The sequence below is a fragment of the Microtus pennsylvanicus genome, chromosome 2 (assembly GCF_037038515.1).
Source record: "Microtus pennsylvanicus isolate mMicPen1 chromosome 2, mMicPen1.hap1, whole genome shotgun sequence".
Lineage (NCBI taxonomy): Eukaryota > Metazoa > Chordata > Mammalia > Rodentia > Cricetidae > Microtus > Microtus pennsylvanicus.
Genome location: NC_134580.1, coordinates 22,811,049 through 22,834,295, shown reverse-complemented (window position 1 = coordinate 22,834,295; position 23,247 = coordinate 22,811,049). Strand labels below are relative to the sequence as shown.

At 45.7% G+C, this 23,247-nt stretch overlaps 2 protein-coding genes across 3 annotated transcripts in view; one reads left to right on the top strand and one right to left on the bottom strand.

Annotated features, from left to right (window-relative positions):
* Nucleotides 1–14,597, bottom strand: part of Irak4 (interleukin 1 receptor associated kinase 4) — a 28,034-nt gene extending 13,437 nt beyond the window's left edge. The window contains exons 1-5 of the mRNA XM_075960446.1: nucleotides 14,461–14,597; nucleotides 11,050–11,169; nucleotides 5,147–5,314; nucleotides 2,243–2,388; nucleotides 564–752 (exon numbers count right to left, since the gene is read on the bottom strand). Of these exons, the coding sequence (XP_075816561.1) occupies nucleotides 564–752; nucleotides 2,243–2,388; nucleotides 5,147–5,307 (496 nt within the window). The 5' untranslated portion in view covers nucleotides 5,308–5,314; nucleotides 11,050–11,169; nucleotides 14,461–14,597. The remainder of the gene's footprint in view (nucleotides 1–563; nucleotides 753–2,242; nucleotides 2,389–5,146; nucleotides 5,315–11,049; nucleotides 11,170–14,460) is intronic.
* Pus7l (pseudouridine synthase 7 like) overlaps nucleotides 14,498–23,247 on the top strand; it is a 22,145-nt gene continuing 13,395 nt past the window's right edge. Inside the window, exons 1-3 of one of the 2 annotated variants that reach the window (XM_075960445.1) lie at nucleotides 14,498–14,582; nucleotides 17,954–18,878; nucleotides 21,020–21,179. In XM_075960445.1, the coding sequence (XP_075816560.1) occupies nucleotides 17,966–18,878; nucleotides 21,020–21,179 (1,073 nt within the window). In that variant the 5' untranslated portion in view covers nucleotides 14,498–14,582; nucleotides 17,954–17,965. Of the gene's footprint in view, nucleotides 14,583–14,706; nucleotides 14,835–17,953; nucleotides 18,879–21,019; nucleotides 21,180–23,247 lie in introns of those variants that run through there. The other variant, XM_075960444.1, reaches the window with a different exon arrangement.

Here is a 23,247-nt window from a genome sequence, read left to right as displayed (position 1 = left end):
GAAGATTACATACACACACACACGCACACACACACACACACGCACACACTCACGAAATACAGACCGTAGCCTTTATCATGACAATTACACTTGGTACCAAACACTCCATCTCCACCCAAAATACTTATTTGGTGAAGCTCAGTCTATTCCTCTAAAGCCGTAGTCACACTTAAGAATTATTTTCTTTATAAATTTAGTTTTGACATAGGGTATCATGCAGACCAGGCTAGCCTTGAGTTTGCTAGCCAGCAAAAGCCAGCCTCGAACTCCTGACCGTCCTGCTTCTGCCCTCCAGGTATTGGGAGCACAGGCGTACAGCACCATGCTGACTTGTTTCCTTTTAGTTTTTGTGACTGTTTGCATGTCCCGTTGCTTCAAGTCACTGAAAGAATAGTCCTTGATGCAATGTCAATGCATAAATAAATCATCATAAATGTAAAGGGAAACACACATCTAAGGATCCTGCCAACGTGCCTCTGCCCACAGCACACACAGGAGAGGGTTACTTTAAGTCACCATAACGACAAATCCACCACTGGGAAAGAACAGGCAGCATCACTTACGGGTACCAGTGTCGCTGGATGCTGAACTTTTGTCGTCTGAGCTTGAGGAGTCAGGCTGACCACAGCTCTGCTCTAGCCTCGGCATAGGCGTCACCGATGTCCTGACTGTTTCATGGCAAGGCCCGTGTGTCTGTGCCACCGTTGCAGCTTCTCTAGACGGTATACTGCTGACAGGTTGGGGAACAGCATCTGCCGAATGAGAAGACAAAATTAGTCTCTGTGTAAGAAAAAGTCTATGTGGAAAAACAGTGTGGTGATGTTAATATAAATGACCCCCATAAGATCATAAGGAGAGGAATTATTAGGAGGTGTGGCCTTGTTGGTGGAAGCGTGTCACTGGGAGTGGGCTTCCAGGTCTCAGATGCTCAAACCAGACCCAGCATCTCTCTTCCTGATGATTGGGATGTAGAACTCTCAGCTACCTTTCCAGCACCAAGTCTGCCTGCGTGCTGCCATGCTTCCTGCCAGGATGATAATGGACTAAGCCTCTGAACTGTAAGCCAACCCCAACAAAATGTTTTCATTTATAAGAGTTGCTGTACTCATGGTATCTCTTCACAGCAACAGAAGCCCTAACTAAGACAACCAGGAACTCACATGCAGCTTCTAGATGTTGGCCAGCATCCTCACTAAACACAAGGAGATACCCGGTATGATGCTGTCCATTGTGATAAAGATGAATAGACAGAGTGATCGTGTTCACAAACGTGGTCCAGAACCATGAGGAAATTAGGAAACACTGTAGTTATTTAAGAATAGACAACTAGCAAGCACAATGGTGCCCACCTGGAATCTCAGCACGTTGAAGGGGGAGGCAGGAGGATCAAGTTCAACTTTGGTCTTGACTACACAGTAAATTCAAGATCAGCCTGGGCTACATGAGATGAGATTCTGTCTCAAAAACAAACAACAACAACAGATACAACACACACACAGGGCCGGGGGCAGAAGGAACCAAAGACATTTTAGACATTGAACTCAGCGCTATGAGTGCTATTAAGAAGGTGTGATTCCGGGCAGTGGCGGGGCATGGCTTTAGTCCCGGCACTCGGGATGAAGAGGCAGGTGGATCTCTGTGAGTTGCAGGCCAGCCTGCTCTGCCGAGTAAATTCCAGGACAGCACCAGGGCTACACAGAGAAACTCTGTCTCAAAAATCCAAAACCAAACAAAGAAAAAAAAACAAAACAGAAGGCGTGACATGGGGCCCAGGAATCTACGTGTTCAACAAGAACTCTAAGAGATTCTTAACACAGTAAAGGCCGAGATCAACTAGCGGGAGAGAGAAAAGAAGTTGGGGTAATGAGGAGGAGAAGGCCAGTAACACAGAGGAAGCCGTGAGGAGAGTCCTCTCAAGGTGAAGCCGAATGGGGGTCTAGAGGGAGACGTGGCTTAAAAGAATAAGTTCTTTTATTCTACAGGATGCATTCTTCATCCCTCTAAATAAACCCTCCGGGCACAAAAACTACCTGACTCTGAGGGGATTAGACTCCACCCCTGAGCTTTTATCAATTTAGCAGCACAGCCCAGAGCATCGGGCATCTACAATGGTTAAAAGCTAGGGAGAGCTGAAAGAATAAAGAGGACTCAAGTGTCAGGTCTGTTCATCCCATTAAAGACTCCAAAGGAAAACCAACACTTCACTTTCTGCCATTCGTCACTCTGGCCACACCCAGTTTACCCGGCAACAGGAGTGTAGCAGGGGCAAAAAGCTCAATCTGGATCAGAAGATCCACAAGGTCCCCGACTGTGCAGTTTGTGGTGCCCCAGTCAAACAGCAGCTCACACGTGGGGCTTTTCCCAGTTTGGAGTAAGGCTTCGAATCTCCTGCAAAGCAAAAGACAAAACTAGCACACAAAAAGAGTTCATTTAACATAGGCTCTGATGGGCCACTCCCGCATCGCCCTCAAAGGAGTGGGAGAGAACTGATAGGAATCCCAACTACGAGAAAGACACGGCAGAAAAGGAGCTAAAGATGATGACAATTCAAGGTAACAACTGGGCTTGGAGGAATGCTCGGTGGTTGAGAACACTGGCTGCCTTTACAGGAGATCAGGATTTGGTTCCCAGCTGCCTCAGGGCAGTTCACAACCACCTGTATTTCCAGTTCCAGAAGATCTAAAACCATCTTCTGCCCTCTACGGGCATGGGCACGCATGTGGTACAAACACATACATGTAGGCAAAGCATGCATAGTCATAGAATAAAATAAAGAACTTTAAACAAATGTAAGCTAACTTTTGGGGCAGGGGGGGATAGCTCAGCTGTTAAAACACTTGCCATTGTCAGTATGAAGATCGAGGACCTGAGTTCCCCCAGCATCTAGGCAAAGAGCCAGGGCAGGGCACCTGCTCTGATATTGGACTGGACAGGCAGTAATGAGCATATCCCTACTGTTCACTGTTTACATAGTCTAGATCAATTCATAAGCTCCGTCTCTGTGAGATACCCCATCTCAAAAAACCAAGATGGCTGGAGAGTGTGCAAGGCACCTCTTGGTGACTGGTTTAATCTTAATAAAAGCCTCTTTGCCAATGCAAGAAACTCCAATCAAACCAGATTAGACCCAATTAAAATGCCCATGTTTATTAAATGTGGCACTCTCGGGTGGACCGAGACAGCATGGTGGGGCAAACCCAAAACCACATGTTCCTTTTTCCAGAGCAAGTCTACATAGCCTGTAGGAGTGGTCCTGACCCTCCCAGGGGAAAGGGGTTAGTGCTTGGCAGGCTGGGAGTTGGAGTCTGGACGCGGGGGTAACTCCCAGGCCAGGGGCTTCCAATCATCTCAGACTTCTTAGATATAGGGGGGTTAGAGAGCTGGGGTGACACCCCCAACTTAATATTACAGTGACCTCTGGCCTCCACAAGCACGTACATTTAACATGCACATATAAACACATATACACATATCCCAGTCAAATACACCTGGTTAATATTATTTACCAAATATTTCCTCCGAGAGCTACAGCATATCTCTAGAGAGACAGCTGAGAGTGTTACCACAAGACAGCTAGACTGGGATGGGTAGAGCAGTCACATGTGAGCCATACAGCTCACTCCAATATACCCAAGTCTAGTCCAAATTCTGAGCTCTTCTAACCAAAGTATAAACTTTTAAACCACTTCGCTGTATTGCAAAGTCTTACAAGCACCTTACATGACATAGTCAGTCTTCTAGCTGTATAATTTTAAATGAAAAGCCTGTTTCATGAAGCAGAATGTGCTTACATTTTGATCCTAAGTATATTTAATTAAATAGAAAGGAAAACATCTTTATTTTTTCATTTAATTCCTTTAAAATTAAAAATTAGATCGGGCAGTGGTGGCACATGCCTTTAATCCCAGCACTCATGAGGCAGAGACAGGAGGATCTCTGTGAGTTTGTGTCCTGGTTCCAGGACAGACTCCAAAGTTACAGAGAAACCCTGTCTTTCAAAACCAAAAATAAATAAAAAAATAAGAAAATTATAAAGTTAATACTGAAAACTTAACCGAAACAGTTCATTTTGTTTTCCTTCCAAAAATTTGACTTGGAAACATTTCAAACTCAACAAAACTTTGAAAGAATAACACAGTGAACAACGGTGAACCTTCATCTAGATTTACCAGTTGGCCAGTTGGTAGCATCTGCCTACATCTGAGCTCTCCTGAATGCTCTGCCAGCCTCTCTCTAGGCCTGGCATGCCCTACAGTGTAGACCAGGTATCCTGTCTGCATTTCACTGTCCCCATTTACGGGACCACATTTAAATGAGTGACTTCAATCAAAACTAACATTTATGGAAAGAACTACAGCTGCATTGGACCCAGAGGCACAAAATGCAGCTTTGTGTCCAACTGGTGGCATTGTTTGATCTTTTGGATGGAGGATGAGCTTCCGATTTCTTCGTGAGACAAGTACCTCTCTCAAGTTGGTGCACCCCAGTCATCCCAGCACTTAGGGGGTGGAGGCAGGAGGATCAGGAGTCCAAGGGCAGCCTTGAACCACACAAGACCCTGTCACTAACAACAGTTAGCCTTTTCTTTATTAATGCACACAAAATTTGTGGACAAAACTTCTATGCTTTTGGGCCCCATGAGCCTCGCGGGAACCAGCGTGCACTGGCGACTGCACATGGCTAACTACCTGAATTGTGCCGTTCTGACCGTCCCTCCTCAGTACTGAAGGGCCCTTTTCTCTCCAGAACGGCTGCTGCAACAACCCATCTCCAATTTTTAATGGAAATATCCACAAACTATCACTGAAAACTTAGTTTTCATATTTAAAGCTGGGCTTCTCTCTCGTACTTTTTGATGTCTGCCCCCACGTGGTCAGACATTTGCAGGAAGGACAATTTGGGAGCCCGGGCTTTAGAGTCTTTACCAGATTGATTTAAAAAAGAATAACTTATTTTCTTCCTTCTATGTCAGACGAATCTTGACATTGAGTTTTAACTGCAAAACACAGCATGACATTTAAATCTGAATTTGTATTTTCTGTTAAATCATGCTAAGACGGAAAGAGGCAGTTACATTAGCCAGTGTTTGTGCCTGCATCCTTCTTATGACACGAGGAATGAAAAGGAAAAATAAACAGCCTATTACCTTATATGAAGCTGATTGTATCTATCATCCCCAGATGGCTTTTTAATAGCTACTGCTAATTTCTTCCATCCTTCTTGAGGATCAATAAAATCCGACAGCTTCCTAATGAGTCCGACATTGAGGCTGCGCACGTATGTGGATGGTGTCAGGGGCTTGTTCATCTTCTACCTGAAATATGAAAAATTCTCATTAAAACTTGGCAACAGGTCAGTCGGGCGGGGGTGGCTCACACCTTTAAGCCCAGCACGGGGAGGCAGAGGCAGGCAGATCTCTGAGGTTGAGGCTAGCCTGGTCTACAGAGCGAGTTCTAGGACAGCCAGGAATATGGAGAGAAACTCTGTCTCAAAAAAAAAAACCCAACAAAAAAGCCTAACTAATTAACTAACTAAATAAATAAATAAATAAAAGTAAACAACAACAAAAACAAACAAAAAAGTTAAAACCCTACAACTTTACAACAGTTTCAAAGACAGCATCTAAAAGCCGTATGTCATGTATATCAGGACCGTCTGAGCACAGAACGACTCTGTCACTCCAGTCCCCCTCCTACTGAAAGTCATCTAATCACACTCTAGGATTATTATTTTTTTTTCTCTCCCACAAACAGACATTGTAAAACTTCATTCTGACCCTGGAATTTTCCGAGCGAAATTTATGAAAAGCAAGTTGCTTATCAGAAAGAGAACTGGGAGCACGTTCAGGAATCAAACTATAAAATGAAATAGAAGAGGCTTCGCTTTGAAATTAAAGTATTTTTTCTCAATTAATACCCATTTTACTATTACATTTTTAAACAACATTTAATTTTACTTTATGTGTATGAGTATTTTGCCTGCGTGTATGCATGTGTCCTGTGTGCCTGTCTGGTGCCTGCAGAGGTCAGGAAAGGGCACCAGATCTTCTGGAACTGGAGTTATTGCTGACTGTGAGCCACCCTGTGTGTGCTGGGAACTGAACCTGGGCCCTCTGCAGAAGCAGAGAGGCTCTTAACCACTGAGCCGTTACTCTGGCATCTACTATTAAAAAGTTTTGCCGGGAAGTGGTGGCGCACGCCTTTAATCCCAGCACTTGGGAAGCAGAGGCAGGTGAATCTCTGTGAGTTTGAGGCCAGCCTGGTCTACAAGAGCTAGGTCTAGGACAGGCTCCAAAGCCACAGAGAAACCCTGTCTCGAAAAAACAAAACAAACAAACAAACACCCCCCCCCCAAAAAAAAATTGTTTTCGAAAAATCTTTGGTCAAAGTAAAAAAATAAACTAATTTATATAGCATTAAAATAATAAACTAATTTATATAGTGTTAAAGACACATCCCACCCAGCGACTATTCACAAAGCCTACAAGGACCCATGAGATCGGCATGACAACTGTTTGTGTATGGTGGAATCCATGGCCCTTCTCTGTGGCTACTCTCTTGATAGGACCTGTATTTGACTGATCCTCCTGTCTCCTAGTACTCCACTTTGGAGGCTGTAGCTAGGAGACGCCCCACAGGGTTACTGGTCTATGGAGCTGCTGCGCATAACCTTAGATCAGGGGGCAGACTGGTGAGAACAGGGGCAGGCTGGTGAGAACAGGGCAGGCTGGTGAGAACAGGAGCAGGCTGGTGAGAACAGGGCAGGCTGGTGAGAACAGGGGCAGGCTGGTGAGAACAGGGGCAGGCTGGTGAGAACAGGGGCAGGCTGGTGAGAACAGGGGTAGACTGGTGAGAACAGGGGTAGACTGATGAGAACAGAGGTAGACTGATGAGAACAGGGGCAGGCTGGTGAGAACGGGGCAGGCTGGTGAGAACAGGGGCAGGCTGGTGAGAACAGGGCAGGCTGGTGAGAACAGGGGTAGACTGGTGAGAACAGGGGCAGACTGGTGAGAACAGGGGCAGACTGGTGAGAACAGGGGTAGACTGGTGAGAACAGGGGTAGACTGGTGAGAACGGGGCAGGCTGGTGAGAACAGGGGCAGGCTGGTGAGAACAGGGGTAGACTGGTGAGAATAGGGGTAGACTGGTGAGAGCAGGGGTAGACTGATGAGAACAGAGGTAGACTGATGAGAACAGGGGTAGACTGATGAGAACAGAGGTAGACTGGTGAGAACAGGGGCAGACTGGTGAGAACGGGGCAGGCTGGTGAGAACAGGGGCAGGCTGGTGAGAACAGGGGTAGACTGGTGAGAATAGGGGTAGACTGGTGAGAGCAGGGGTAGACTGATGAGAACAGAGGTAGACTGATGAGAACAGGGGTAGACTGATGAGAACAGAGGTAGACTGGTGAGAACAGGGGCAGACTGGTGAGAACAGGGGTAGACTGATGAGAACAGAGGTAGACTGGTGAGAACAGGGCAGACTGGTGAGAACAGGGGTAGACTGATGAGAACAGAGGTAGACTGGTGAGAACAGGGGCAGACTGGTGAGAACAGGGGTAGACTGGTGAGAACAGGGGCAGTCTGGTGAGAACAGGGGCAGGCTGGTGAGAACAGGGGCAGTCTGATGAGAACAGGGGTAGACTGGTGAGAATAGGGGTAGACTGGTGAGAATAGGGGCAGGCTGGTGAGAACAGGGGCAGGCTGGTGAGAACAGGGGCAGGCTGGTGAGAACAGGGCAGGCTGGTGAGAACAGGGGTAGACTGGTGAGAACAGGGGCAGACTGGTGAGAACAGGGGCAGACTGGTGAGAACAGGGGCAGGCTGGTGAGAACAGGGCAGGCTGGTGAGAACAGGGGCAGACTGGTGAGAACAGGGGCAGACTGGTGAGAACAGGGGTAGACTGGTGAGAACAGGGGTAGACTGGTGAGAACAGGGGCAGTCTGGTGAGAACAGGGGCAGGCTGGTGAGAACAGGGGCAGTCTGATGAGAACAGGGGTAGACTGGTGAGAATAGGGGTAGACTGGTGAGAACAGGGGCAGGCTGGTGAGAACAGGGGCAGGCTGGTGAGAACAGGGGCAGGCTGGTGAGAACAGGGGTAGACTGGTGAGAACAGGGGTAGACTGGTGAGAGCAGGGGTAGACTGGTGAGAGCAGGGGTAGACTGGTGAGAATAGGGGTAGACTGGTGAGAACAGGGGTAGACTGGTGAGAACAGGGGTAGACTGGTGAGAACAGGGGTAGACTGGTGAGAACAGGGCAGTCTGGTGAGAACAGGGGTAGACTGGTGAGAACAGGGGTAGACTGGTGAAAACAGGGGTAGACTGGTGAGAACAGGGGTAGACTGGTGAGAATAGGGGTAGACTGGTGAGAACAGGGGTAGACTGGTGAGAACAGGGGTAGACTGGTGAGAGCAGGGGTAGACTGGTGAGAATAGGGGTAGACTGGTGAGAACAGGGGTAGACTGGTGAGAACAGGGGTAGACTGGTGAGAACAGGGGTAGACTGGTGAGAACAGGGGTAGACTGGTGAGAATAGGGGTAGACTGGTGAGAACAGGGGCAGGCTGGTGAGAACAGGGGCAGGCTGGTGAGAACAGGGGCAGGCTGGTGAGAACAGGGATAGACTGGTGAGAATAGGGGTAGACTGGTGAGAGCAGGGGTAGACTGGTGAGAGCAGGGGTAGACTGGTGAGAATAGGGGTAGACTGGTGAGAACAGGGGTAGACTGGTGAGAACAGGGGTAGACTGGTGAGAACAGGGGTAGACTGGTGAGAACAGGGCAGTCTGGTGAGAACAGGGGTAGACTGGTGAGAACAGGGGTAGACTGGTGAAAACAGGGGTAGACTGGTGAGAACAGGGGTAGACTGGTGAGAATAGGGGTAGACTGGTGAGAACAGGGGTAGACTGGTGAGAACAGGGGTAGACTGGTGAGAGCAGGGGTAGACTGGTGAGAATAGGGGTAGACTGGTGAGAACAGGGGTAGACTGGTGAGAACAGGGGTAGACTGGTGAGAACAGGGGTAGACTGGTGAGAGCAGGGGTAGACTGGTGAGAATAGGGGTAGACTGGTGAGAACAGGGGTAGACTGGTGAGAACAGGGGTAGACTGGTGAGAACAGGGGTAGACTGGTGAGAACAGGGGTAGACTGGTGAGAATAGGGGTAGACTGGTGAGAACAGGGGCAGGCTGGTGAGAACAGGGGCAGGCTGGTGAGAACAGGGGCAGGCTGGTGAGAACAGGGATAGACTGGTGAGAATAGGGGTAGACTGGTGAGAGCAGGGGTAGACTGGTGAGAGCAGGGGTAGACTGGTGAGAGCAGGGGTAGACTGGTGAGAATAGGGGTAGACTGGTGAGAACAGGGGTAGACTGGTGAGAACAGGGGTAGACTGGTGAGAATAGGGGTAGACTGGTGAGAACAGGGGTAGACTGGTGAGAACAGGGGCAGGCTGGTGAGAGCAGGGGTAGACTGGTGAGAACGGGGCAGGCTGGTGAAAACAGGGGTAGACTGGTGAGAACAGGGGCAGGCTGGTGAGAACAGGGGCAGGCTGGCAAGAACGGGGCAGGCTGGTGAGAACGGGGCAGGCTGGTGAGAACAGGGCAGGCTGGTGAGAACAGGGGCAGACTGGTGAGAACAGGGGCAGGCTGGTGAAAACAGGGGTAGACTGGTGAGAACAGGGGCAGGCTGGTGAGAACAGGGCAGGCTGGTGAGAACAGGGGTAGGCTGGTAAGAACAGGGCAGGCTGGTGAGAACAGAAGCAGATTGGTGAGAACAGGGGTAGAATGGTAAGAACAGGGGCAGGCTGGTGAGAACAGGGCAGGCTGGTGAGAACGGGGCAGGCTAGTGAGAACGGGGCAGGCTGGTGAGAACGGGGCAGGCTGGTGAGAACGGGGCAGGCTGGTGAGAACAGGGGCAGGCTGGTGAGAACAGGGGTAGATTGGTGAGAACAGGAGTAGACTGGTGAGAACAGGGCAGGCTGGTGAGAACAGGGGCAAGCTGGTGAGAACAGGGGCAGACTGGTGAGAACAGAAGCAGATTGGTGAGAATGGGGCAGATTGGTGAGACCAGGCCTCTCCATTTGTCCTCCAGCTCTCACTTAACCTTCCACTTTTCTCTCCTTATGTCCCAAGGCCATTTCCTACTTTTACCTCTCTTGTGCTTTCCCTGTTCCTCTTTCTCAAAGGACAATAATCCTTCCTTCCAATTAACCAAGAGAAACAGACATATTATTCTCTCAACGGTTTGTTTTTGTAGGTTTTCATTTTTTAGATATAATTAATCTTAGGAGTAAATGATATATTTAAATGGTGCAAAATATAAAAGCTATAAAACAGTAAATTTTTTTATCTGTATACAAGCCTCCTCTATGCTAGTATTCATGTCTCTCTGGCCTTCATTGTCTATCGTATCTAAACAGGTTGACTCTCCCCATAGTTAATCACCACTCATTACTATATCAATATATTTACAATCACCAATATATACAAACATCAATATATTTACAAACATATTAGTTGCTTGTTTGCCATTGATCTCTGTCATTATATTTTCAGCTCCATAAGTTAGGGATCAAACTCATTCTACGCATTAATGTGAATTATGCTTTTTAATAGATTATAAGTTATAGATACTGGTATTGAATGGTATGGTTTGGATTTGAAATAATTCTCCAAAACTCTTGTTTTCAAGTCTTTGCCTCCAATATGTAGCTTTTGGGGGGGGCAGGGGTGCATTTGGTAGGTGTTTGGATCATGCAGGCTCTCTTGGTATCTATCAATGTCTTCAAGCACTGATGAATTCAGAGCTTAATGGGAAATTAGGAACTGGTGGTAACTTTAGGAGGTAGGGTCTACCTAAATAAAAAGTTCACCAGGTAGGTGCCCCTTGAAGGGCTTGGACCCTGTTCACTTTCTATCTCTTTTCTTTCCTCCCTCTTTCTCTCTGCCCCTCCCACACCATGAAGTAGGCAGAATTGTTCCACTATGTGCTCTCTGCCATGATGTCCCCCTCAGCACAGACCTAGAAATAACTGATCACTTAGACTTACCAAACAAAACTTACCTTAATCACCATCTAAAAATTTTCCTCTTTAACTTGGCCTCTTAGTGTTCCCACAAGGTTGCTACGGAATAACCTTTTTGTACACTGTAAAGATGTGTCTTTGCCAAGGCACCTTCTGACCTGTTTAAATAGGAGGAGGCCAAGTGGTTAATAGTTGAGCAGGAAGAGTTTAGGCCAGAGAGCCAAAGAGGATGCTGGGAAGAAGGGTGGAGTCACAGAGAGCCACCAGCAAGAGGCTGGGGAAGCAGATGAACATCCAGCATTGAAAAAAAAACTGCCATGTGATAGAGTGCAGATAAAAACTATGGGTTAATTTAAGATGCTCGTTTAGAGCTAGGTATTAACAAGCCTAAGCTATTGACTGAACATTTATAGTTAATAGTAAGTCTCTGTGTGGTTATTTGGGAGCTGGCTGGTGGTACAGAACTGACTTGCAGGACAGCAAATCTCTGCCTACACAAGGTTGTACAGTTACTACCTCCTGTCTTACGTTTTGGATCTTTCCCATCTGTTATGTTTTATTGTGGCTCCTTAGATGCATCCTCTGAGGCATCCTAACTATGGTCCCCTCTACATCACTCATTTTTGTCAGCTTGAGGCAGCTGAAATCAGTGCTCCCAAACCCCTAAAAGCAGTTTGGGTGACCTCTGAAGGGGGAACTAATGGGCTATCCAATTCATCCCTCTTTTTGCCACTTCAGATATTGTTTCCAGGACTCAGAACTAAAACAGCTGGACAACAGCTTTCTTTGCATCAGTTAACCTCTCTGTCCCCCCAGATTTCAGGAAATATTAAAGCAATTTCAGGGCAGCTTAACAACCTTCGGGACCAGTTTGATTCCTTGGCTACTGCAGTATTTCAAAGTTTATAAAGACTGGATCTGACTGCTAAGGATGGAATTTGTGCTGGATCTGCTGCTTAGGCACGGAATAAATCCTAACTGGTTTGAGATGGGGCTCAAAGACACTGGGACCAGAACAAAACACACACACACACACACACACACACACACACACACACACACACCAAAAACCAAAACCAAAACAAAGCAAGAACAATTGCAAGTCTCCTCCTATGTAAAGTGTTAGGGTTCCTCCCACTCTGGCTCCTCCCCTCCATCACTCCTTCCTTATTATTCTCATACTCTCATACTTATATTTTTGCCATATTTTAAATGTTTTACTGACTGCACCCCCCCCATACCCAAACAAAAATGTTTCACATAAGCTCTCCCAGTGACTCTCACCCTACAATACTTCCATTTGTCCGCGATACATCTGCAAAGGGACCTTTTTGATGCCATGGACAACATCTATGTTTCTTATACACTGATTTACTTCAGTGGCAACTTAAAATCCTTTGGATATAACTAAAAATATACTGCCATCCATTCACCTATTTGAGATTAATATTATTCAGGTGCCTGGAAATAAAACATTAAGAAAAATAGAGAGAAAAAGGAGACAAGAACACACAGAAGTTTTATTCTAATGGAGGAGGAAGGTAGCAAGCTAAGAATGCATCTTAACGTATGTTAAATGGTGTCTATGGTGGTTTGAATGAGAAGGCCCCACAAATCTCCCTCATTTGAATGTTTGGTTCCCAAGTTTGGGAGGATGAGGAGGAGTTAGTGGAGACAGCCTTTGAGATTTCAAGTCTTGGGCCTTGTCCAGTGAGCTCTCTCAGCCTCCCGCTTGTGGTTCAGGATGTGAACTCTGAGCCGCTGCTCTATCTCATTCGTTCTGTCTGTTGCAGGCTTCCATTCCTACCCTCCCACTGTGCTTGGAGAAGGCTCTTATCTAGATCCCTAAGCTCAACCTTGCCTCGGGCATGGTGTTTTGCCACCGTAATAGAAAAGTAAGTAAGGCAGTGTTAGATGGAGTGGCAAGGAGCTGCAACTTTAAAAGGGTTAGTCGCTGTGAAGGGTTAGTCCCCGTGTGCCTCCTGAGATCTTTATGAAGAACAGGAGTGAGGACACTATTCAATGCAGTGCCTTCTGGGAAAGTTTCTGGGGACAATGAGTAGAAGGCACAGAATTTGGAGGTGCTTCTGAGCGAAGAAAAGAAATAAAAGGGAAGACATGACTGCTCCTCAGGGGCTGAGGAGAAAGCTTATATAGATACGAGGGAGAGCATAGCCACAGGCATTGACAGAGATATCTGCGAGGGTCCAGAGTAAACGTGGCCAAATTGAGCCTGGCCATTTGAGGAGAGAGGAGCAGGGTGAGCAAGAGAGGAACTGCCTACCAAAAGTGGTGGCCTGGGCTAAGAGACTGGCATAGCCCAAAAGGCTGGGTTATACAGGGGCCAGAGGAGCTGGGGATGGGAAGCCCAGTAGTTGGGCTGGTACCCAGTACCCAGGGTTCAGGGTAAGGGGGCGGGTGTGCCAGGTACTGGAGGTAGGGACTGAGGGATGCTGGGAGAACCTGATGGCCCGCATCAGCTTTGATATGTTATTAAGTATCTCAGTTAACCTTTTGTGCTGGTGGAAACGAGACCTAACCGTTTCCACAGACAAACAGCAAGAAGCAGGCGCGATTAGAGATGAGGGATTGATCAGGGCCTTTGAATTGCTTATCTTCTGAGTTGAGAGAAGAGACAGTGGAAGTTCCGATGGGAGTGCAGATATTTCTGTATTCATCCCTAGAGCGGAGGTTTCCTGGAAGTGCGCAGAGTAAGGACAAAGAAACAGGAAGAGTGACTGGACATACACCAAAAGTTTACGTGGAAGGTTGAAAGGGCGCTAGTCTCCTAGCGCTAGGTGCATTCTGCAGGGCAATCCACAGAAGTCTGCTGATAATAGAGAGGGCAAAGGCGGCACCAGGGTTTTCTGCTTGGGCCAGAAACAGGACAGAGGCAAGACTGTAAAGGCCGAAGTTTGGCCTGGGAGATCAGGTCAGTCTGGAACATGCAGGTAGCAAAAATGTTTAGCATGAAAATAGGAATATAAAAGAAACCTGAGCTCTTCGACATATATCTTGAAGGCGTACTCCCAGAATAGTCTCCCACTTGTGTAGTTTCTTCCTTGGAAAGCCGGAACTGAAAAGTCGATTTTTTTTTTAAATATTCTATTTTGGGGCACTGTGTCCATTCCGAAAGCGACTGGAGCTTTCTTGCTCTCTAGGGCTTTGCTTTTTCTGCTCATTTTTATTCTTCCAAGCAGTACTGCGCTTGTCCCTCCCTCCACCTGTTGACTGGCTGTCTGACAGCTTCCTCTACTCCCCACCACGAGAGATCGAGACACCAGCGGACCGGCGCGCAAAGGCTGTGGGGCTCTCCACGCCTCTGTGGGGGTGCACCCACTTCTCGGATCTGGGGGGAAGCGAGCCGGTTGCAAACCGGTCCCCGGCCAGAGGATTGCAGCGAGGTCTTGGCCTGAGAGCAGCCTTCCTCCCACGGTCGCCCAACCTACTTCCTCTCTGACGCTCCTCGCTTCCTGAACAAGGCGACCGGCGCCCCGCCAGGGTCCCGCGAGGACTCGGGAGGGGAGGACGCGCCGGGGCCACGGAACGACTTCAGATCTTCTGCCACAAGGTGATGGGGTTTCCCAGGGCATCAGTTCCTTGCGGGACCCTCAGCGCGGGCAGCCCGGGAGGGTGAGAGTAGGGGCGGGGCCAACCCGGAAGGCCACGCCTTCCTTTCCCCGCCCTCTGCTGCTCTACCAGGGAGGAACCACACAAGTCGGAGCCTGTCCCTTTAAATGTCCCGGTAGGAGGCTGGGCAGGCGAAGGCTTCCGGGAATGCGCACTGTGGCGCACGGGAGGACCGCTTTCTCTCGGAAGCGAGGTAGAGCAGGCTAAGGCTAGTGGGATGCTGGGTTACGTGGGTGTAAGAGTGGCGGACGTGGAAGACCCGATGCTGGTGCCCCCGAGAAGGGTGACATGGACAGGGTGGCGCGGGGCTGGGAGTGGGGAGGAAGGCGTGGCGGGCACCGCGGGAGCAGGGTCGGGGCTGAAGATCTCCCGGGCTGGGTCCCCCCGCAGCCTTGGCTCGCCCTGAGGAGCAGCAGAGGAGCTCCTGCCAGCCCAGCCCGCGCCCCGCGGTTCGCCCGTCTTTGCATTCCGTTGCTTTGCTACCTACTTGGCTGGAATGCCCTCGTCGCTGTCGCTGCAGTCCCCACGTGTAGCCTAGTCTGTCTTTATATGATCTTTCTTTTCCTAGAATTCCTAGGGTTCTGGAGTCCTGTGGACCCCTATGGACTTGGTCACAGCTGACTGCTGAGTTCCATCCGTCATTTTAGAAACACCTCCACTAGGCAGATTCCAACTTTTGACAGAGCGTTCAGTATTTCTCATAGCATGACTTAAGCTGTGGTCTCCAAAACTGCTACCCGATTCCCTCTTCCCACTGCTCTGGGCCGTTTTTTCCCCCTCCCACATATTTCCCGTTTTGTTTGTACTTGCGTGTGGTATTTCTGCCCCTCTTCTGTCTCTTGAACTATTTTCAAAGACTTAGTTAGTAATTTATTATACCCTTGCTGGTTATCACAAACAAAAGTTAACTATTCCTCCTCATCGCTATAACAGCTCTTACAGTGTTCCAGTTTGTTTCTGTCCAACAACCGATATTGATTGTAGACCTGCTGTGGTATCTGTTATGTGCTTGGTGCTATTCTAAATGTGGGCTAATCAGTATTGAATGAGGTAGAAGCCCTGCTCATGTGGGATTGACACTAACTTCAAGAAGATGGACAGTAAATAATAAAAACACTTGCTGTACAGAAAATTAAATTGTTTTATTTATTTTTTATTTTCTTTTTTTTAAGAAAATGGCATGCTGGTTCCCATAGATTAGATTATTGGTCAGTGCAAACCTCTGAGAATGTGATCCTAAAAGACTGGGCAGAAAGTTGCCACAAAGGCAGTGAGGAGAGCTGTTAGAGAGTGTAACCCTGGTTTAGAGGGTGATGGGATAAAGGTATATCACAGCGCAGAGTAGACAGGACACAAAATCTCAGGGTAGGTAGTTTAGACTTTGTTGTAAATGTAACAATAGGGGTTTTAAACACTTGTGGTACAGTTTACCTTTTAATACGGTGTCTTGGGTGCTACCCATAGTAGATGAGAGTTGGCTAGACAGAAGTAGCTGCCACAATGCCTAAGAATTTGGGAGTTGGAACTCTTGAAGAATGTCAAAACAGGTTTGATCAGGAAATTGATTTCTGAAGGTAGTAAATTTGATAGTAAAAATGATAAGAGTGGATGGCGGAAATGGAGGGCCAGAGCTGCGGAGGAGATTGCGGGAATGTGGGATGAGGCTAGAAACATGATCCACGTGGGTGACTGAGAGGATCTGCTCAAGAGGGTGGAAGTCTCAGTGAAGGAGTTCCCAGAGAGGCGAGGTGGGAAGATGGTAAAGTCCAGGACAAGATCTGTAAAAAAACTGAGGTAGAAGGGAAAGAACCTGTTTGGAAAGATCAGTGACAACAAACAGGCAATGTTATTCTAGTCTCTAGATCTAAGATACATTGGGTTGAAAGAAAAAAAAAAGTCTTTCCCCTGAGAAGATGACAGGAGAAGAAAAATCTTTAGGATTCCGTTAGGAATGCAGGGACTGCAGGGAATTTAACAATTAAAGAAAATAAACGTGGACATGGTGATACAAAGAGTTCGTTGTGATTTGTTCTTGGCCCAATGGAAAGGACCGAGGAGGGCGGGTGTTTGCTAAGTTGTTTAGATCAAGATGACAAAGTACTTGTAAAGTATGGGAAATGCAAGCGCCAAGCAGCGAAGTTGCTTCCCACAGCCCTGTGTGCGATGGTGCTGGTGGTGCCGACTGTGGGGTTCCTGGTAGAATTGCTCTTGTGCCACCGCTCCAAGGAAACTCGATAATGGTTTCCTTTCTCTGCAGCCGGTGATTCGGTAGAAATAGCCTCTCGTCAGCTTGGGATTTTTGTGTCTTTCGTGTCGGGAATTTAGAGAAAGCTGAAGGACCAGGACTGACTGGTCTGTCTTTCTTTCTTTCTTTCTTTCTTTCTTTCTTTCTTTCTTTCTTTCTTTCTTTCTTTTTTTTTCGAGACAGGGTTTCTCTGTGGCTTTGGAGCCTGTCCTGGAACTAGCTCTGTAGACCAGGCTGGTCTCGAACTCACAGAGATCCGCCTGCCTCTGCCTCCCGAGTGCTGGGATTAAAAGGCGTGCGCCACCATCGCCCGGCTGACTAGTCTTTCTTTACGCTTCTGGAGAACTGCTCACATCTGTTTACTGTGGGCTTTTCTGTTTTACTCTTCCTCATGATCTAACTTCCAGTGTATAAAAATGCTACCGCAGTGTCTCTGGAATTAGCTCCAGGAGATCTCAATGCTCCCAGGGCGACAATCACTGTAAAAACAAACCTAATTTTCTTCTCTCTTCTCTGTGGGTACTATTCAGATGAACTTGAGACTGACCCATTTTATGTCTTTTTCTTTAAATTTAAACATTTTTAATACATTTGCCTCTTTTTGTTATAGTGTGCTTTGTGTGTGTGTACGTATGCATGTGAACCACAGGTGTGCCTGGTGCAGCAGAGATCAGAAAAAGGCAGTGGATCTCCTGGCATGGGAGTTAGGGATGGTTGTGAGCTGCCATGTGGGTGCTGGGAGCCGAACTGGGGTCCTCTGCAAGAAGAAGTTAGATTGACTGCTGAGCCATTTCTCCAGTTCAAAATTTAGTCATTTTAATTCTAGATAAAAGAAGCTTAGATTGAATGGGAAATCAAGATACAAATCACTCCTTTGTTCACAAATTAGTTAGACTGTTAGTTCTGTGTGCTGTATGAAAGTAGGATATACACGTATAGCTATAAAGTAATTTATTAGTGCTTTTTATGAACCATGAAATTAAGAGGAAGACAACTGAGTGGATGTTACAAACCAATTTCATTCTTATCTGTATTCCTGGTAGCTGACTGTTTTGTTTCTTTTGTAGGCGCTGTTAAGAATGGAAGAGGACACAGATAGTGGAGTCAGGTTTAGTTCCTTATGTTTTGTTAATGATCATGTTGGATTTCTGGGCACTATAAAAGCCTCCCCAAGTGACTTCATTGTTACCGAGATTGATGAGCAGGGACAATTAGTCAGTAAGGCCATTGGTGAATCTGTTCATGAAATTAATAAAATACAACCTGAGCCAAGTCATTTTGTCAAAAAGCCAAAGCTAAATAGTCAAGACGTTTTCTTAGAACATGAAGGTGACGGAGGCGCTGCTAACTTGCCTGGGTACGCCGATGGTGACCAGAGTCTTCAGTCCAGCTCGGATGAAGAACACACTGTCAACGGTGTGACCTCTAAATGCGAAAAAGAAAATGTTGACTTATTAAGTTCACTTTTAGATGAAAAAACTCATACGTTGCTGGAACAGTTTGCCTGTGATGTCAAAGGGATGTGGAAATCACAAACCGAGTCAATTGAAGCATCTCTGGAATTCTCACTAGGTAGGATCCTTGAGAAAAGCCAAAGAGCTGTCTTACACAGTGCCGTCAGGCAGACATTTCCTTTTTTAATAACCGTAGGAAAAAACAGTGAAATCCTTGTAAAGCCAAACCTTGAGTATAAAGAACTCTGCCATTTGGTATCTGAAGAAGAAGCACTTGGTTTTTTCAAATATTTGGATGCAAAGAGAGAAAATTCCACATTTACCTTTGAACCAGATACAAACAAAGATCACAGGAAAGCTGTGCACCATTTTCTCAACAAGAAGTTTGGAAACCTTGTGGAAACCAAGTCGTTCCCTGAGCAGAATCGCAGCGCTGAGAAGCCAAACACAGCCATCACCGTGAGGTTCCGGGAGAAAGCACTCACACATGGGAAGAGATCTCGTCATGACGACGAGAGAAGAAAAGCTGTATATACAGGTAATTCTGTAAATCATCGTTTTCTTGTGTAAAATTTGTGAAAGGTGAGAAATTTGAATAAATAGGCCTGGTCATAGAACTATTGTGAAGAACATATGAACTGAATATTTGGAGAAAGACGAAGCCTTGCAAATCATGCTAAATGTGAAAATTAACTACTTAAGTACGGATAATAAAGACATTTACAGCCAATAGTCACAAATGGATAGAGTTGAAGCAATTGTTTTGCATTTGAGTGGTTTCAAGAGTATTAATTTTTCTGTTTTCAGAATAATCTCACCTATAATTATTTGGCAGTAAGATGGGTATATTGTCATCCTTGGGAAGGGACAAGAATACTCTGTAGTGTATGCCCCCCCCCACACACTTGACTCATCAGGCATCCCACGTATGCTCAGGGGTTAGCATGCATTGCGATCGCTTGGTGTGTTGTTGTAAGAACAGGTTTCTGAGTCCTGCCCAGTTTTCAGCCTCATGGAGTCTCCTCAGTTCCTCCAGGAAGCATTTTCTGCTGATTTGGGGTGGAGAATATATTTTGAGAATTACCGTAAAGGGCTGTAAGGACATCCTAGGATGGATGGATCCGATGAAACATCAGAGTGTAAGTTCAGGTTAATTGGTCTACATATCTTGCTTGATGGTAGGAAGTGTTTCCAATGGTCATATCTTATAAGTTAATTTAGCAGACATATAAGAGCGTGTACACTTGCGTGTGACACAGGAACAAGGCTGTGCTATGTGGGGATTCTGGTCTAAGACGTTTGAGTTTGGAGTGATGTGGGTTTGGTTTTACATCGCATTAATTCATAACAAAATGGGTGAGATTTCTTTTGCGTTGCCCAGGATTGAACCAAAGACCTTGTGCGTGCAAGGTTAGCCCTCTAACCCTAAGCTGTTACATAGACATGATCACACTTCACGGAGGCTGATCCCAAACTCTAGCTTCTCTAAGTGCTGGAACCACAGGAATGTTTAAACCCTTTGGACTTACGAAATCTTTCATATATTTAAAGCTTAGCATCCACAAATATCAACGTGGGGAAAGCAATACTGTGGACAAGTTCGTCTAGTTTGAACGAAAAGTAAGCATAGATTAACATATAGGCAGAGAACTGCTGGCGTGTGGTTTAACTTGCTCTAGGGTCCTAACTTTTTATACTACCGAAATGGTGTCAGTGGTTTGGGATAATGAGTCAAGACATGGGAATTTTTCATACACTAGTTTAAATGAATTTTACAGAAGTTGGAATTAACGGTTCACTAAGAGGGTAGTATGAAGCTATCTGTGTCCAAGAATAAGAAAAGAAATTTTGCTTAGATGACCTTTTGTCATCTAAATACCTCCTGTTAAAATTTCCTCTGCCCCATGCACGCATACACACATATCTGTATTTATGGAGTAAATTTACTACCCTTTAAATGTTTAGGAAAAATTACAGTAAAATATATATTATATACAATTTACCATTTTATTCATTTTTGAGGTTTTGTCATGAGTCTAGTCTTTAATGTGTGCTCCATCTCTCCAGCCCATCTTTTTAGTCATTCTTAAGTGTGCATTTTAATGGAATAAAGGACATTTACATGGTTGTTCCACCATTGCTGCTGTTAGTCTCCTGAATCTAATCATTTTCCCATTCTGACATTAGTATCAATTAAATAATTATGCTTTCCGTTCAGTTCCCAGCAGCCGTCATTTTGCTTAGTTTGTTCATGATTGGCAACTATTAATATAGGCAGTCACGTGATGATTTGTAAAATCAGCACAGACCTTACTGTGGAACATTCAACCTTAGATCCTGAAAAGCATTTGAGGCAGGGCTGATGTCATTGGATTCCGAACAGAAATGCGACAAACCAGGAGTCCGGCGTGTTGAAATTTAGGATGTCTGAAATGGAAATGGTCCATGTGGAGACAGGAAGGTGCGCATGTAAGCCCAGGGAGAGGATGTGAATTTTTAACGTGTGCCTTTCACAAGCCAACACGTGCTTTTGAGTGACAGCTGAGATCTGTGGTGCAGATTCTGTTCTCATTAAAGCACACCTCACGTTAGGCTCGTTACCCTAAACTGCTCGTTTGTGAAGAATGTAATTATGGACGACGTCTTCTTTTTTTGTAATCTGGGATTATTTTGTTTCAGCTTTCACCCTACAAAAGGAAAATCTGGAGATGTTTGAAGCAATTGCGTTTTTAGCCGTCCAACTTGGTGTGATTCCTTCGGATTTCAGTTACGCGGGCCTTAAAGACAAGAAAGCCATCACCTATCAATCTATGGTCGTAAGAAAAGTGACGCCAGAGAGGTAATACGGTGTTGCTTTCTAGTAAAGCCGAAGGTTAAAACGCAGAAGGATAGCAGAGCCAGCTTATCCTTATAATCAATATTAACTAACGAATCACATAGCAAACAGCACATTCTGCATTAATAAAATAATTGTCTCCTGTGTGTGTGTAAATGTGCATTGAATATATATGAACTTTGGGGCTGGTGAGATGGAGGGGTTAAAAGCACTTCCTGTTCTTCCAGATGGCCTAGGTTCAGTTCCCAGGGCTCAGAATGGGAAGCTCACAACTGCCTGCAGTCTGCACCATGGGATCCAGTGTCCTCTTCTGACCTCTTCTTGCACAAGGCAAACATTCACTCAAACACACACATAACTCAAAGAAAAAAAATCTTATAGAAAATAGGAAATTCTGGGATGGAAACAGACAAGCGACAGATTTTGAATTGTCTGCGTTGTTCATAAACATCTGATACTATGTTCAAATATGCACTTGCATTCCGAAAAGTGTAATTGGAGACATAAAATTTATAAATATTTTTCTTTTTATAGTGCCTCTATCATAAGTCTTTACATTTAAGATACATTCTTACTAAATAGAATGCAGAAAACTCAAATTTTACCTCTCAGTGCAGTGAAGTTTTAGCAGTAATTTAGTAGTCTTCAGATTTAAGAAACAGAAAAGGGATAGTCCATGAATGCCTGCACTGCTGAAAAATAACCACAGTAAACACTTTGTTTTCAAGATGTTTTCCATAGTGCACACATCTCAGACATGAAAATCATACTACCTGTGTAATTTATATATTTATCATAAAATAATATGCGAGTTTTTGCTGAGAGAGTTGCAAAACAATTTTCACAGAGACTTAACAAATTCCTGTTTTTAAAAACAGATTTTATCCAGTTTTTTCCTGTAAATGATACTGCGGTAAATATTCTTTTACTTCAGTCTGCAACTTTTGGGTGTTTTCCTTAAACTTGCACAAGCTGAGTCGTGCATCAGAGTTCCTCCTAGTTGGATATGCTATTTGTATTTTAGCACTTAGGTGTAAACTAAGCACGCACTATTTGCAAGGAAATTCTTTTAAGTCCTATATAATAGCAGCTTTTATGCTCTGAATGATAGGACTTCAGTTATCACACTGGTAAGACGAAGGCTAATTTTTAGCAACCAAAGGCAATACATGTTCTTAGTTCCTAGAAAGAGCAGAGAGATGACCTTGATTTGGCCCGTGGGTGTGGGATTTCAAGTACCTTGAAGTAACAATATCTAATGGATCTAGAAATCAAGAAGTTTTAGAGGGACAACAAGCAATCCCTACTAAATAAAATAGGCAATTTTAATAAGAACTAAAAATTAGAAATAAAGAAAAATATTGACTTTTTGTTTTTTAAGGAAAAAAATCTTAAATCTAGCTTTTTATTAATTAATTAATTAATTTTGGTTTTTTTGAGACAAGGTTTTTCTGTAGCTTTGGAGCCTATCCTGAAACTAGTTCTTGTAGACCAGGCTGGCCTTGAACTCACAGAACCCACCTGCCTCTGCCTCCCAAGGGCTGAGATTAAAGATGTGCGCCACCAACGACCGGCCTAAAACCTAGTTTTTAAAAGTTGGCAGAGAGCTGAAGGTTTGAGTAAGGAAGTGTTCAGAGCAGCTTCTCTGATGTTCTTCAGTAATGTTGGGAGAGACACCGAGAAGGAGTGGACAAGCTAGGACAGGAGGACGGGGACCATTGGGAGCCTCTGCCACTCTAGCTAGGGGAAGGCAGACAGCTGACACACCTGCTCATGTTGCCAAACTAACTTTCTTAGTCTGGTCCTGTAACAGTGACTATTTCGTGCTTATTCACTAACATTAATTTAGAATTTCCCCAAAACATTGCGCATATTTGTTTAATGTGTATGGGTGTTTTACCTGTGTACAGGCCAGCAGAGGGTGCTGGAACCCCTGTGGCTGGAGTGACAGATGCTTGTGAGCTACCATGTGGGTGCTGGGAACCAAACTATGTCCTCCGTAACAGCAGCCAATACTCTTAACCGCTGAGCCATCTCTCCAGCCTCTCATCGTGCTTATATTTTGATAGGA